The sequence below is a fragment of the Rana temporaria genome, chromosome 5 (genome assembly GCF_905171775.1).
Source record: "Rana temporaria chromosome 5, aRanTem1.1, whole genome shotgun sequence".
NCBI lineage: Eukaryota > Metazoa > Chordata > Amphibia > Anura > Ranidae > Rana > Rana temporaria.
Genome location: NC_053493.1, coordinates 254,223,541 through 254,241,110, shown reverse-complemented (window position 1 = coordinate 254,241,110; position 17,570 = coordinate 254,223,541). Strand labels below are relative to the sequence as shown.

At 43.5% G+C, this 17,570-nt stretch overlaps 1 protein-coding gene across 6 annotated transcripts in view; it reads right to left on the bottom strand.

Annotated features, from left to right (window-relative positions):
* PHACTR1 (phosphatase and actin regulator 1) overlaps positions 1–17,570 on the bottom strand; it is a 411,120-nt gene that overhangs the window by 16,869 nt on the left and 376,681 nt on the right. For all 6 annotated transcript variants that reach the window (XM_040353735.1, XM_040353739.1, XM_040353736.1 and 3 more), the window contains 4 exons: positions 12,440–12,666; positions 6,893–7,049; positions 3,126–3,181; positions 408–469 (listed from right to left, as the gene is read on the bottom strand). In XM_040353735.1, the coding sequence (XP_040209669.1) occupies positions 408–469; positions 3,126–3,181; positions 6,893–7,049; positions 12,440–12,666 (502 nt within the window). The remainder of the gene's footprint in view (positions 1–407; positions 470–3,125; positions 3,182–6,892; positions 7,050–12,439; positions 12,667–17,570) is intronic.

The following is a 17,570-nucleotide window of genomic DNA, read 5'->3' as shown; positions in this document are numbered from 1 at the left end:
GTTAAGCAGCAAAGCCCATGTGACATGTGCACTGTCTGCTCTGTAGGACTATATACAGAATTTTTAACAGTTACTATACACAGCTGCACCAGATTCTCTGTGTGCCACTTTTAGTAAATCACCCCCAATAGGTACATCCCGTACAGGAGATGTGCAATAGGAGTCAGTCATATACACATACAGTGATACAGCTTACATAAGTAATAGCGCTTATAAAGAATGATCTAAGAAAGCGTCCCAAAGAATGCATATAAATAAGATAAAAGGAAAGGAATGTTTCCTATTTATTTTAACCTAAAAAAATATTTTTTTGCCATTTCAGCCAAGATATTTATGCCATATTTGAAGGCTATTAGTTTTGCTTAGAGTTTCAGTATTTTAGGCAATGATCAAGCGCATAGTCTTACCTTGCGTGTTAGCCTCCTCTTTATCTCTCGTTTTTCCTCCTGCTCTTCTTGTTCATTACGAGCTGTAAAATAGGAATTTTTGAGAATGTTGTGATGAAGTATTAATTTACCAAGCCTGTGTGCAAATAACTCTCTCTTTTTTGGAACAACATGCAGCAGTGAGAGTGCATTACCTGCTACTGTAATGGTGTTTTCGGGTGTCATTTAACATGAATGGCAATAGAATGCACTATGGTTCACGTGGTTGCCATGCATTATGGCAGGGGTCTCCAAAATTTCTAAGCAAATGGCCAATTTACTGTCCTTCAGACTTTAGGGGGGCCAGACTGTGGCCAGTGGAAGTAGAAAATGCCTCAACATCAATGCCCCATTCGTTGGTTTTAATGGGAGGAATAGTGCCCCATTGATGATATCAATAGGAAAGCATTGGTGTCAGTTGGTGGAATAGTGCCCCAAGGGCCAGATAAAGGCAAGTGAAGGGCAACATCTAGCCCCCGGGCAACAGTTTGGAGACCACTGCATTATGATGTGCTACATTAAAAAAGTGCGATATGGTGCATTGTTAGTCCATTCAAAATGAATGAGATGTTTTAACATACAATAGCATTAAAGCGGTTGTATACCCCGCTTCCCCCGTAATCACGGCTCCGACCACTCACAGCGCCAGAGCCGCGAACGCAGAGGAAAGGCTGAGAGAACGTGTCAGCTCCCTCAGCGGTGACCAGGAGGCGATGCCGGCGCTTCGTTTCAAAGGTAAGTATTTCATGAGCTAGTATGTGATGCATACTAGCTCATTATACCTTTGCCTTACAGGGGTTTTTTTTGGTTTCATCCTCTGACCCCTACATCACTGCTGAGCCCTGCATTGTCCGCATGTTGCCTAGCTCAGTTATGCATAAATTACATACCATATGATTAAGGCTGTATTTATACATAATTCTGCAATAGGCACACCTGAATGATAATACTTTTTTGTACAAGCCCCACCTCTTGTGTCATGTGATTTTAGTTTAGAAAAAACAATTGCAAGAATACACGATTGGAGGTAACATAAAGCCAGCTTTATATGTGGAACCATCTTCTGACATCCTGCATACCCTCCCCCCCCAATTGCTTTCTTGCTGGCAAAACAAATCCAAAAATGGACTTAAGAAAACAACAAAAAAATGTTATGTGTACATTTTTAGCCCTAGTGATGCCCCTTCTAACCTTATAGCCCTAGGCTGTGGCTCATTACTACCAGGGCTTTTTCAGCAGGAACTGGGGGTAACTCAATTCCACCACCTCTGGCTCATGTGTTCTGCTCCCTGCTCTCCACTATCACTTGGTAACACTGAAGTCCAGCTTCTGCGTTTAAGTGATAGCTTATCCCCCAGTAGCTTCCACAGGTCAGATCTCCTACGCAGATCCCACTGAGCGTCAGACAGGGACAAAAGAGATACAGAACAGGTGCTCAAAGTACAGTGCAGACAGCAGGAGAGGGTGCGTGGTAGGCTACACCCTCTGTGGTCTCCATTTTTTCCCCTGGTGTCCAGTTGTTGATGCTCCTACTGCATGATCTCCCTTGCAAGTGACTGAGGTATAGTATAATATGCTGGGAGGTACTACAGCCGGATAGGTGTTTCAGCTTAATATTGCAACAAAGGTAAGACATGGGACAGATGGTGGAGCTTTTAGGAGGGGGAGAAGATGAGGGCATTGGAGGGAGGTGCCTACACACCATCAGTTCAAAAACCGATCAAGTCCAACACGGTGACGTAAAACACAACGACGTGCTGAAAAAAATGAAGTTCAATGCTTCCAAGCATTCGTCGACTTGATTCTGAGCATGCCCGGGTTTGGAACCGATGCTTTTGCGTACTAACCATCGGTTTTGACCTATCGGTCAGGCGTCCATCGGACCAATTTTAAAGCAAGTTCTCTGTTTCTGGACTGAAGGACTACAGACCGATGGGGCGTACACACGGTCGGTTTGGACCGATGAAACTGAACTTCAGTCCGTTTTCATCGGTTTGGACTGATCGTGTGTACGAGGCCTCACGAAGGGCTTGTTTACACTTCAAAACAAGGCTTTGGACAGGCTTTTTTAAAGCTCTGTAAAAACTAGTCAAAGTTCCTGTCACTAAATAAAATGGTTAGCTTACAGTCCTGTTTACACCTTGCGTTTGCTTTGCTTCAAAAATTATACCCCATGTCGCTTTAGTGGTGCTTCAAAGCATATTCAAAGCCTCCATAGAAGTCTATGACAAAGCTCTCTTAAAGCACCTGCAGCTTTTGAGAGACTAATTTAGCTTTAGCTTAACTTTGTTCTGGAGGTTTTGCAGATATGGGATAGCAACACTCACACAGGGCATCTGCTAAGCTTCAAAAAAGCCCCATTAGAGCATCATCGAAGCACCACTGAAACATCACTGAAGCATTGTAGAAGCATCAAAAACACATCAAAAAAGCATGTTGAAGCAGTAGGCGCTTTGTGCGTTGAAGTCAAAGCAGGTGTAAATGAGTGTCTATGCAGATTGACAGTTTGATGATGATTGGATGAGGCATTTTTAAATAAATCAATAAAATGCCTGAATGTCAATGAACTCATGTTCACCATCAAATGTAGTGGATATGTGGAACCCAGATAGCAAAGAGGAATGTTCTTTAAAAGTTGCCCTTTACAAAAAAAAGCAACACAATTAATAAAATATACATGCAAAGTATTGCAAGACTTACGTTTCAAAATATTTCTCTGCTCCAACTCTTCAGCTGTTGGCCTTTGGCTCAATCGCCTACGAAAAAAGGTAGAAATCTTTTGAACCATTTTTCCTACCGTATATAGTCATTTAATGCTTGCAAGCCTCCTTGTTCTAAATTTTACTGTAGCAGAACGAGAACTTTTGCACACAGGAAGTGACAATACAATGTACAGTGTTAACATTATCAGATGAAGAAGAAACTGACACAGGTTATTAAGTCATCTTGCCTTGAGCCATCAGAACTGATGTCTAAACTGTTTTACACCACTTCCTTTTTATTTACAATCCTCCGGATATTCACACATTCACTGTACTGTGAACTGGAATAGTAAAAACTTGACTCATAGATGCAACTGTGAAAAAAGTTAATGTGAACTCTTCCTTCTGTATATACACAATTCCACATATATACAGTATACAAGCAGGCAGTCATTAATATGTATTGGCCCAGATTCTCAACCGAGATACGATATATCTCCAGATACGCCGTCGTATCGCTGCGTTGAGCTGTCGTATCTATGCGACTGATTCTAATCAGTTACGCATAGATATCCATTAGATCCGACAGGCGTAAGTCTCTTACGCCGTCGGATCTTAAGTGCATTATTTTTTTGGCCCGCTAGGTGGCACTTCCGTTTAAATCCGCGTTGAGTATGCAAATTAACTAGATACGCGAATTCCCGAACGTACGCGCGGCCGACTCAGTAAAGTTACGACGTTTACGTTAGGCTTTTCCCGGCGTAAAGTTGCCCCTGGGTCTATGAGGCGCAGCCAATGTTAAGTATGGCCGTCGTTCCCGCGTCGAAATTTTAAAAAGTTACGTCATTTGCGTAAGTCGTCCGTGAATGGGGCTGGACGTCATTTACGTTCACGTCGAAACCAATGACGTACTTGCGACGTCATTTGGAGCAATGCACACTGGGATATTTTACAGATGGCGCGTGCGCAGTTCGTTCGGTGCGGGGACGCGCTTGATTTAAATGATACACGCCCCCTATCCGTCGAATTTGAATTCCGCCGGGTGATTTATGCTACCCCGCTGCAACTTTACAGGCAAGTGCTTTGTGAATAAAGCACTTGCCTGAAAAACTTGCGGCGGCGTAACGTAAATGAGATACGTTACCCCCGCACAATTTTGCGCCGATCTACGTGAATCTGGGCCATTGTGTTTGCCACATTTTTGGGGGAAATGAAGAAACATGCTATAATTGAGGTAGTTAAAACATGATGCTTAGTAATGGTGCACTAGAAAACAAAGTCATATCCTAATAGAAAGAAATGTGAGACAAAACTTCCAACACCACAACTATTTCCACTATAAATGGACAACTGAATCCCCCAACTGACATTTCATACCTTTCAGGAACCCCAGTGGTGGGATCATTCTCATTACTTTCAAATGGAGTGAATGCATTCCATCGCTAGTAGGGTTGCACCGATACAACTTTTTTAAGACAAGTTTTTTAAGTACAAGTACTGATGCTTTTTTTCAAGTACTCGCTGATACCGATAACCGATACTTTTTTTAATGTCATGTGACAGTGGCACTATTATGCAGCACTGAGGGGCACTGATAGGTGGCATTGATGAGGCATGGACTGTGTCAGTAGTTTTTTTTTGTTTGTTCTCTTACAATTTTATTCTTTACAATTTATGTTTTTATTATTTTTTACAATTTATATTTTTTGTTATTATCTTTTTACAATGAGTGGATGGTGTAATTTTTTTATTATTATTTTTACAATTTAACCTTTAATTATTTATTTATTTATTTGATTTTATTTATCAGCCCTGTTGGGGGGGGGGGGGGGGCTTTGGTGAGATATCAGGGATCTAAACAGACCCCTGACATCTCCCCTTTGAGACAGGGAAAGGGACTAAGGACAGATATTCCCTAGTTCATTTCTCTGCAGCCTCAGCTGCACTGAAGATTAACTGACAGGAGATAGAGGCTCCTGTTCATTCATAAACTGAAGCATAGTAAAAACAGTTTATGATGCTCAGTTATGAATGGACAGAGTCAGTGATGTGCTTTCGGAAAAGGAGGAAGATGGTAAATTACATATGTACTGGCTCCTTCCTCCACTCTCCATCCTGACAGATCTGGGAGGGGGGGTGCCAGAGGAGGACCCGTGGAGCACTGAGGCAGACCCGGAGGAGGACGAGAACTGGAAGAGGACTTGCGGAGCCCATAGGGGGGCCCGGAAGAGGAAGGGAACTGGAGGAGGACGGGGACTGGAGGAGGACCCGCAGAGCACAGTGGGGGACCCGGAGGAGGACGGGGACCAGAGGAGGACCCGCAGAGCACAGAGGGGGACCCGGAGAAGGACAAGGACCTAAGGAGGACACGCAGAGCACAGAGGGGGACCCGGAGGAGGACAAGGACCGGAGGAGGACCCGCAGAGCACAGTGGGGGACCCGGAGAAGAACGAGGACCTGAGGAGGACCAGCGGAGCACAGAGGAGGACCCGGAGACGGACAGGGACAACAGAGGGAGGGGGGACAACACTGAAGGGAGGGAGGAGGACACCTGAAGCCAGAGGAGGACTCGGGGAGCTGGAGGAGGACACAGGAGGACAGTTGGGAGTAATCTGTTGGGGGAGTTACAAGTTATAAGCACCAATCCCCCTGTATAGCCTTTTAATAAAGCAGCTGACAGCCGTGGGAGGGAGAGAAGTGGTTGTCAGAAGCCCTGATGGGACAAGGTCATCCAGTGCCCAGGGCAAAGATGGCAAACTGCGCCCCTCTTTCCCTTAGGGTTAGGGTCAGGGTTCTCACCCCATCCCTGCAATAAACCATTGTGCCAGGGGCAGCCGTCCCTCCTGCCCACCCCTTGTCCCGGCCCTGGTCAGAAGTGATTACCTGTGAGGCTGTCCCTGCTACACTGAGGACGCCTGGTCTGATACAACAGGTATTGTATCAAGCATTGGAGCATTTGCACGAGTACTGATACATACTTGTGCAAATGCTTGATATTGGCACTGATATCGATACTAGTATCGGTATCGGTGCAACCCTAATTGCCGTAAATAATTTAAGCGTAACTCTACTTTTGTTGAGAAAAAAAATCCTCTTTGATTTATGTATATTGCAAGGACTCTAACAACCTTTGTTGCAGATTCCTACCTTTTGTTATTCTGAAACAATCCCTCTAAATGGGTCTAATGGGAGTGGTTTCATAATTATCATCCAGCTGTGGACCTGCAGAGCACTAATGAGGAAAGCGGCTGGGCCTGCACTATTGGTAGTATCTCACCAAAATTGTCATTTTTTGTTGCAGGGGATGCCTGAAACAGCAAATGTTTTTGGGGGGCATTCTGTACACAGTCTGTGTACAGAACAACTCCAGGTAGCCATATTGCATTTTCAGAAAAATTACAGAGCTGCCGATTAAAAAGGAAACATAATTTTTAATAATTTTCAATTACAATATGACTTGTGTCGCACTTGTATATGCTATATACATTTTTCTTTCTTTTCCATTTTTTTCCCCACAGAAGTGGAGTTAAAGAAAGCATATGAAACATATAGAGCAGTAACCAATTTGTATACACTCAGGCTTATTAATGTTTTACAAAGAGTTTTGGTGATAAACTGCAGTAAGCAATAGCAACTACTCAGATTTCAATATTCTGCCGGTTATTTAACATATAGCTTCTTGCGTTATATGAAATTTCACACTCCCTATTGAATAATACTGTAAATGTAATAATAAAACTGGCTATACTATACAAATAAAGTTACCTTGTAAGTTTAGTGCCAATCTGTTGCCGGAGTTCCAGCCTCTCCTCATCTGTCTGCTTGGGGAGGATATTCTTCTCCTCCAACTCTCTCTTGGAGGGTCTGTTGCTTAACTTAATCGCCAGCGAATCCTTCCTGAGGACCTTTAATGCCAAGGAGTCTTGAAAAATAGAATGAATAACAGCTAAATAGTTGTAATCCCCAGTGTAACTGCACAGTAAAGACATTGTTGCACATTTCATTATTCTTTCTACACTGCAATTGTAAATATGGGGTTTTTAATTACTTGCAGTCTGTTTTTACAAACAATATTTGGGAATTTTTTTGAGGCATATAACTGTTTATTTTTTGTACATGCTTTTCAGCTGTTGAATATTGTTATTGCTTTGAAGTCCTTGTGACGAAATGCGTTAGCAGGATGTGATATCAGACATTGTGGAGAACCTGAAAGTGGCAGGGATACTTAATGTATGGGATTGCATTCTTTGCTGGCCTTATGTAAGTGCAATTTTACTATTTAAATGTGTGGCCTTCACACTGTAAGGGCCTGTGCTGATGGGCTTTGGGTTTAAGTGAAATAATGATGTTTCATTCCCATGCTCCTGGAAGGATGCCATCATGGTTGCAAGATCCCATGCTAGCATGGTAGTAACCGGTCTATACTGCCACTACTAAATGTTCATGGGATTTCACTGCCATATTGTGATGTCAGCAATAAAGTGGTGAGATCCCGTCCCGCATATGTGCTGTAGTGGTAGTACAGATTGATTACAAATTCACATGCACAGGTCTCATCACTATATTTCTGACATCACAATATAGCAGCGAGATTCGGTACATTTGCAGTAGTATAGATTGATCACTGCTACGCATGCACGGGATCTCACTGCCATACTGATCGCAGACTTTCAGGAGCGCAGAAGTAAAATATGGTCCTGCACTTCCACTGTTTTTGTTAGACAATGCTCGTGATATTGTGATACAGTACTGTGCATGTGTAGGGATATGTTCTTGCATCTGTGTGAGTGGTTTAAGCAAAATTCTGCATGTCTACATGCATCCTAATGACACATGAGCACCCTGACACCATCTATAAATCTGCAAAAGTGTGCCAACTTTAAAACTGAAAAGTTTGGGGAGGTGCTAAGAGCAGGCACAGTGGTGAGGGGTGATGAGAGTTAGGCACAGTAGCAACAGCAGGGCAGCATGAAGAAGTGGTTAAGGGGAAGTTAGAAGCAGGGGTTATTAGGGGAAGGAATATGTGGTCAGGTGCAGTGCTGAGGGGGTGTACAGGTACAGTAGGGGTGGCATGGGGTGGGGTGGTGCGTTCAAGGCAGAAGATGCTGGTCAGAAGCCGTGGTGTGGTAGTGAAAGCAGGGAGAGGGTTGCACAGTCACGGAGGTGAGAGGAGGGTGCAGGCGCGGTGGTGAAAGTAGAAATATCAAGGGTGTGGAATGTAAGAGCAGGGGAAGTGGGTGTGAAGGTAAGGCAGTGAAGGGCCATTTAGGCATTGTGGGGAGTTTAAGGGATCGAGTATAGTGGTCAGGTTGGGAAGTGGGGGAGGTGGCAGGCTCAGTTTTGATAGTGGGAGAGAGGGGGGCATGCAGGTGCAGTGGTGAGAAGGGGAGCATAAGAGCACAAAGAAGGGGTATAGATGTGCAGCATTTACAGCAGACAGATAGAGAGGGGAAGGTAATTTTTGCACATGCTGACATATTTAGTTTACATTCTGGAAAAAAAAGTGTGGTGAAATCACACTGTGTGTGCTGGCTGACAAACAACGGTTGTATTTCATACATTTTGGTTGTATTTTGGTTGAGCTGATTGATTGTTGTTGCTACATGCAGACATATTCTCTAAGGGCCATATTCTGAGTATAGTTACGATGGAGTATCTCAGGATACTCCATCGTATCTCTCTTTTTTGGGCCGCGTATCTATGCGAGTGATTCTTAGAATCATTTTCACATAGATACGCATAAGATCCGACATGTGTAAGTCACTTACACTGTCGGATCTTAAATGTAATTACTCCGCTGGCCGCTAGGTGGCGTTTACGTTCAGGTCTCATTTGTTTATGCAAATGAGCCTGATACGCCGATTCACGAACGAAGTCGCGTCGCGTAACCGTTGCTAACGTTTTTTGCGTAAGGTTATCCCTGCTATTTGAGGGGTAACCTTACGCCAGCCCCACGTAGGCCATGTTAAGTATGGCGTCGAGTTTTCCCGTCGACTTTACGTCAATGACGCACACGTCGGCGTCATTGACGTTTTACACCGAGAACTGGAGCATGCGCACTGGGCTATTTTAAGCCTGGCGCATGCGCAGTTCGTTCGAATCGGGGGCGCGCTTAATTTAAATACAAGCCGCCCCCCTTAGATATACGCGGGGATACGCCGGGCCAATTACACTACGCCACCCCAAACTACGGAGCAAGTGTTTGGGGAACACAGCACTTGCTCCTGTAGGTTGGGGCGGCGGAGTGTAAATGGCTTACGCGCCGCCCGCCTACTTTCTACAAGAATATGGCCCTATATATTTCTGTATCATTATATTTTTATATTATTATTATATATTACTATATTACTAAGACATACTCTAGCCAGCAAACATCTCAACACAGCTGGTAGAGACATGTGCCTAGATTCAGGTACATTGCCGCAACTTTGTGGCGGCGTAGCGTAAGTTAGCGAGGCAAGTACATGATTCACAATGTACTTGCCTGCTATGTTACGGCGGCGTAGCCTAAAGCGGGCGGGCGTAAGGGCGCCGAATTCAAATGTGTGTAAGGGGGGCGTGCTTTATGTTAATAAGGCTTGACCTTACGTTTTTGACGTTTTTCTTTTACTGCGCATTCCCAGTGTGCATTGCGGCTAAGTACGCCGCACAGGCCTATTGATTTTGACGTGGACGTAAACGACGTAAATCCCGATTCATGGACGACTTACGCAAACGATGTAAAAAATTCGAATTTCGACGCGGGAACGGCGGCTATACTTAACATTACTATTCCATGTAGGGCTAAGCTCTAACTTTAGGCGGCCTATCTCTAACGTAAACGGCGTAAAAGTACTGCGTCGGCCGGGCGTACGTTCGTGAATCGGCGTATCTACTCATTTACATATTCTACGCCGACCGCAATGGAAGCGCCACCTAGCGGCCAGCCTAAATATTGCACCCTAAGATAGGACGGGGCAAGCCGTCGTATCTTAGATATCTTTAAGCGTATCTCTATTTGAGAATACACTTAAACATAAGTCGGCGTAGATTCTGAGTTAGGTTGGCTTATCTACTGATAAGCTGGCCTAACTCTTACTGAATCTACCTAATGGTTCTTAACCTTGTTCTTCATATACAGTAGATAAGGCAACTAAGAACTGCAATTCTAAATGGCACAGGGAAAACAAAATGTCACTAGTAAGAAGGTTGTGGCTATTTTCTCATGTGCAGTGGAGTCTGTTCTCTGATATTGCTACCGTGCATGGACATAAGATTTACGCATCTTACTAGCAAAAAAATTATTTGCGCGGAGCCCAAAAACATAGCACATGGGGGGGGGGGTGGCTCCTTCAACATTGCATTTACACTCTCTACTATATGAGCTCAACAATACAGTGTTGAGATTGGTCATTCCTGTGCAGGTGCAGGTTCACATCCCCTATACGGCTGATGACAGTGTGCAAGTGTGGGAATGTATGTTCCAATAATATAAGAATGCATATGGGATATGGCCCATTCCTTATGACAACTTTTCCATGACTGCTGCTTACCATTGCTATGGAACCCAGATGCCATCTTAAAAAGGAAATTTTTGAAATAACATGTTTACCCCCCGGACTCCTCTAAGTAAGAATGTCGATTTTTTTTAAGTAAACAACCCATGAATTTCTTACTCTCTATTAATATTTTGATGATTATTTCTCAGTTTCAACCTGAGACTAATGCCGCGTACGCACGACCGTTAGTCATGTCATGGTAAAAAAACAAAGTTTTTCTCAACGTGATTTGTCGTGATTCCTCTCAAGCCTGCCTTGCATACACACGTTCGTGAAAAAAAATGCTCGAGCAAAGCACGGTGACGTACAACACGTACAACGGCACTATAATAGTTCCATTCGAATGGCGCCACCCTTTGGGCTTCTTTTGCTAATTTCTCCGTCTCATAACTTGCTTCTGAGCATGTGCATTTTTTCCCCCCTTGTTAAAGCGTACACACGACCGTTTTTCACGACGTGAAAAAGGATGACGTGAAGAACGATGCGAAAAAATAGAGAAGGTTTGAAAATTTTAATGCCCATTTTTCACGTCGAGAAAAATGCTCTGGAGCCTATTGTAAGGTTCTGAAAGAGTACCCCTTTATGTTTTTAACTAGAATAAATTTGAAATCATTTATTTGTATGCCTACATAGAGAAGACCGCAGAAGAATGTGTAGATGGCATTTAACTTAGATTGATAAGATTGTAGCCTGCAGTTAGCACCATAAACATAACAAGAATGTGTTTGTTATCAGGAAATACCAGATTATCTGAAGCTAGTGTATCATTACTGAAGACAATAGAATTACCTGCAGGCAAAATAGTATACATGTTGTTTGAAACCTAACATGCTATTGTATTGTGTAAACATCGTGTCCTGCTGTAATTGGTTGCACCGCAGGGGGGTTTCCTAATGATGAATGCATAAATATGCTGTGTGACAAATAAACCAGTGTTAGTTGAAATCCACCATAATACAGAGTGGCTTTTAATTATCCGATGCGCATCAAAGGTTATTCCACACACCCAAGAGTCCAACCCGGGTTCAGAGGAACACCATCAACCTTAGACCTATACACGACCGTTTTTCACGTCATAAAAAAACGGTTGTGTGTTCGCGGCATAAGGGGGAAACCAAACACCATTTTACTTTCTGTATGCTTCTCTAATCAATACGTATAAAAACTATAGGATAGATAATTATAGTTATAGTTACATAGTGGGTAAGTTTAAATAAAGACATAGGACCATCCAGTTAAACCCATGTGTATGTATAGGCTTTGCTCCCATGTCCCTGCCTCAGCCTCTTGCAATCCTCTACACAAAAGAAATCAGACTGGGAGGTTAAGAATTATCACAATAAGCCAATCGGTTGTGCTGCAGTGCTCATGTGCAAACAAAGAACATGCTGATAGAAGTAGGGAGCATAGTAACAGAGAGAAGAGCTCATCAGTGCTCTCCTTTCATTGTCTATTCGCAGTCTAGGGGAGGGACAAGACGTGTATGTGTTACTCAACTGCATCAAAGAAAAATCAGTTCTACTACCCTGCAAGATAGGACTATGCTGGGTGGCAGAGCTGTGTATATCTCATACAGGATAGACATACTGGATAGACAGAAATACAAATCCTTTGACAGGTAAAACATTTCTCTTATATGTATTTCATCTGTACATTTAGCTGCCTGCCTTAAGTTCAGCTTTAAGTTGAGATTTTGTCCAAATTTGTGGTTCACTTGGGGTCCTTGTTTATTGTATATTTACGAATATTGTAAATAAAATTGTCAAAGACATACTTGTGTATAATGAGCTATCATCATCATCATCATCATCGTCATCTGTATCTTCATCTGTATCATCTTCATCATCTCTGGAGTAGAGGCAGGAGTCATCATAGTTTGATTCATGAGGCACGTTTTCCTTGTCATCTTCACATTCAATAACAACGGTTGGCACTTGTCTCATGTCAGAATATCCACTGAGCCCTGCTTTTGACATGCCATCACCTCCATGCAAACCCGAGCTATGAAGATAAAAGGACTACTATTACTTTGTTCCAATATCTGCAATATTGTAGGGTACGTTGATACATAAAAAAACAGTCATTTTTTTAACCACTTCCATACAGGGCACGTATACACCTTCCCGCCCAAGCCAATTTTCAGCTTTCAGCACTGTCGCACTTTGAATGGCAATTGCGCGGTCATGCTACACTGTACCCAAACAAAATTGGCGTCCTTTTTTACCCACAAATAGAGCTTTCTTTTGGTGGTATTTCATCACCTCTGCGATTTTTTTTTTTTGCGCAACAACTAAAAAAAGACCGAAAATTTTGAAAAAAATTAAGTTTTTATTTTTTTCTGTAATTTTTTTGTAAATAAGTACGTTTTCTCTTTCAATTACGGGCACTGATATGATGGCACTGATGGGCACAGATGAGATGGCACTGATGGACATCGACGAGGTAGTACTGACGGGCACAGATGAGGTGGCACTGATTGGCGGCGCTGGTATGCGGCACTGATGGGCACACAGGCGGCACTCATGGGCACACATAGGCGGCACTGATGGGCAGCACTGATGGGCACTCATGGGCGGCACTGATGGGCACTCATGGGCGGCACTGATGGGCACTCATGGGCGGCACTGGGCACTCATGGGCGGCACAGATGGGCACTCATGGGTGGCACAGATGGGCACTGTGGGGTGGCACTTATGGGTGGCACAGATGGGCACTGTGGGGTGGCACAGATGGGCACTGTGGGGTGGCACTGATGGACACTGTGGGGTGGCACTGATGGACACTGTGGGGCGGCACTGATGGACACTGTGGGGCGGCATTGTTTACTTGTTGCCAGTCAGTGCCCATTTGTGGGCACTGATTGGCATCTTTTTTTTTTGCATCTTTTTTTTTTTTTTTTTCAAACTTTTTTTTTTTTTTTCAGACTTTTTTTTTTACTTTTTTTTTGCCCCTTTTTTTAAGTTTTGCCCTTCCCTAGTGGGCATCCCTGGTGGTCCATGTGGCGATCCGAGGGGGGGCTGCGCTGATAAATAATCAGCGCAAACCCCCCCTGTCAGGAGAGCCGCCGATCGGCTCTCCTCTACTCGCGTCTGTCAGACGCGAGTGAGGAAGAGCCATCAACGGCTCTTCCTGTTTACATCGTGATCAGCCGTGGTTGGACACGGCTGATCACGTGGTAAAGAGTCTCCGTGAGAGACTCTTTACCGAGATCGGTGTTGCGGGGTGTCAGACTGACACCCCGCAACAACGATCGCCGCGATGCGCGCCCCCGGGGGCGCGCAGCGGCTAAGAATCCTGAGGACGTCATATGACGTCCAGTCAGGATTCTACAACCACTTTGCCGACGTCAATTTGTCATTGGCGGGCGGCAAGTGGTTAATGGGGCAACTTTATGGGTATAGGTATAAAAATGTAGGCTTAATCAGTAATCTATAGTATACTGTTTCTTTTTATCAAGATTTGTGACCTTTTCTGAACAAATGTGGTAGAAAACAAACCCGGCCATAGACAGTTTGAATCTTGGCCCGTTCAGCAGGAACCGGATGAGATTTAAACCATGTATGGCAGGCTGAATGTATATCCGAGTTTATTGATCGATTACCTTGGGTACAACCAGCCTGCTGTATTTTACATTCCATTATTCCAAAATACTGCACTTGCCATACATAACATACGTTACTCGGGTTGAGTCACTCAGTCTTCTTGGCGCCGGAAGTGCAACCTTAGGCCGTTCTCGTTTGCACCCTTTTATATATAACATACGTTACGCCCGCACAAAGTTAAGCCGCCGTACGTGAATCTACCTATAATTTTGCAACTTTTAAAGTGTATTTATAGTCCAAACATTTATTTATCTGTATAGAGCAGGGTAGGGTCATTGAAAACCCCTGTTAGGTTATTTGTTGAGATCTGTGCCATGCTGAGCAGATTTCCTTTCACTCTCGCTCCTTGAGGTACAACAGGAGAGGAAATCTCCCAAATGTGAGGAGAGTTCCCATCTTCAGTTGTCACCATAACATTTGACCTCAATGGAAGATTTCCTCTTAGTTTTTGCTCTTATGATAGCTCTAAGGTTCAGGAATTCCCCTACTTTCTGTTTTAGTGAAATTGGTCACCAGGACAAAAAAAGGGGTGAATCACCCCAGCATGGACAAAAAATTAAAAAAACCTTGTCAGTGGGTCTAACTCTTCAACACTATCCAAAACGCAAAAAAAAAAAAAAATGTACTTTACATACATTTTTCCAGTTCTTTACATCATTACTTATATTTCCACAATCAGAGTATGTGATCAAGCATAATTTTATTAGCACAGTGCATTTTAAACTAAACAAAATAGTCTATCACCATTCTAGGATGGACTGTATGATAATAAGTACCTGCAATGTGCGACAGCTCAGATGATATACTCAATCCCAGCTGGCTGTAAACACTTGGCTCTCACAAGGAAGCATTCCGTGTTTGCAGTAATGCCATAATTGCTTAATAAAGCAAAATGCCAGCAATGCTGCCAAGTATTCTGCCTGGACATTAAAAAATGAATGCAGATGAATCCAAAGTGAGTCAGACTACTCATATATGTTTACATATCTGAGAATCACAGTAGTAATCCTTTGCCTATTATTGCTGAAAATTGCACGCATCCCTGGCTCCACTCCATTGGCAACAAGGAAACTAGACAGACCCACTATTATAGGTTTGTGCCATCTGAGACAGTAGTACATTTGTACCATGTAGATGAGATAAATGGGATGGAAGGTTTCCATTTATAACCCAGGGATAACTGCAAAGTGATATGCATCTGGTTCACTATATATTATTGTGGTTTTCAAAAGAGCATCAAAGCATACAACGTGTAGCGCCTGGTTCCTTTAGGTACCGGTACTGTTTGAATTTAGAGGGAGATCAGAGTGTAGTTAAACTCTGATCCAAATTATTATGCGCTAAGAAGGGTCTCTGTCTCAGCTTGGCTATGCTATGGGCTCATTCTGTTATGCTGGGGTGTTCTTCCAACCCCTGTGCAGTAGATGGCAGCAGTGGAGTCAAGGTTTTGGTGCTCTTTCCTAACAGCCAATTAGGAGGGTTTTAGCCTGGCTGTGCATGCTGGGGGAGGGTATTTATGGGGCAGACGCCATTGGTTCTGGGTTCTTCTTCGTCCAGTGTGGCACCCACCTTTAGGATGGCCAATTCATCTAAGGATGATCTGCTCCATAACTACAATCAGAGAGGGCCTGTGGCAGAGGTGTCTCCCTGACGTTCACCAAGGAGGGTCTGTGGCAGAGACTTTTCCTCAAGTTCAAGTTCACTAAGGAGGGTCTGTGGCAGGGACTTTATCCTACAAATGTTCGAGTGATACTCCGGCTGCCAGGTCAGTGAGAGAGCCCTGTCCGTGTATGCTAATCTCACTCTGGCAGGAGTGGCACAGAGAAGTGTTACGCTTGGGAGCAGGACTGTTTCCTTATTGATACGCCTGAATTTGCTATTCTCCTTTCTTCCTTCAACCTTACTTTCCTCACCACAAGTTTTATTGTTTTTACCCGGCTGGGTAATAAAGAGCACAGCAAAGAGCACCTGTTGCGGACATTCCTTTACTTCTACTAAATGCACCATGCACCCCTAGGAATTCGGAAGAGCCATGAGGTAAATGTGCCACCCAAAACAACCAGCAGCTCCTCCGGGGGTAGTGCTACAAACGTATACTATGATCAACGCTGTATCCTGGCCTAGGCCAACAAGGCCCAGGCCTAGGGCAGCACTTTGCAGGGGGGAAGCACGGAAAGAGTCCCCGCCGGCTTGCGCTACACTGTTAGTGTAACGCAAGCTGCTTCTAATTTTTACTGTCCTATCATCCTGGACCACAAACCTTCCTCACTGTGCTATATATTTTCTGCTGCACCATCGGCATGGTTATATCTTCTTAGTCCTCCCCAAAAAATTATCACAAATTTGTGCTTAAAGTAGAAATATAGACAAGCCTGTCCCATTGCATAGATTTCCCTTCACTTCCTGCCCCATAGCCAAACAGGAAGTGAGAGGAAATCTATGCAAATTAAGGGAATCCAATGCCCCCCCGCCCCCCCAGGCCCTAAGAACTAGTGTCCCCACTCGAAAATTCCTAAAGTCTTAAACAGAAAGGGGTGTGGCTTTGACAGTAAGGGGTGCATCAAATTTAAATAGGGGGTGCACGTGTTTAGTCAGGCCTAGGGCAGCACAAAACCTAAATACACTACTGACTATGATATCTATAAAATTAACAGCTTTCATGATAGTGTTCTTCACATCATCACTGCCACATTGTAGGAGGCAAAAGAATAACTCTGCTATTACCCTTGCCATGGCCTCATGAATAAATTGACAGAATGAAGGCATGTCCTTATTGTCAGTAGCAAACTAAGTCTCTGTTCCATGTTTCCCATCTAGTAAGAACTATAGATAGCAGAGAATCTAACCAGAACACTTTTAAGTTGTATGTGCTGCCAACAAGCATCAATCAGATTACAACTTTGTACAAAAGAAGGAATCTGATTGGTGACTGGATAACACATACTTCATTTTTTCTTATGTTTTGATAAATGATGACAAATATATACATGACATGATACTATCAGCCATAGCTTTATTACCACCCATCTAATATTTTCTGCCAAAACTGCCCCAATTGAGGCATGGATACCGGTAGACCTTTGAAGGTATAATATGATATCTGGCACCAAGGCTTCAGTAGCAGATCTTTTAAGTCTTGTAAGCTGTGAGATGGGGCATCCATGGATCTGACTTATTATTAAAGCACATACCACAGATGCTCAAATAGATTGATATCTGGAGACCATGTCAACACATCTAACATGTTATTGCATTCCTCAAACCATTCTTGAACCATTTTTTCAGAGTGGCATGGCACATTAT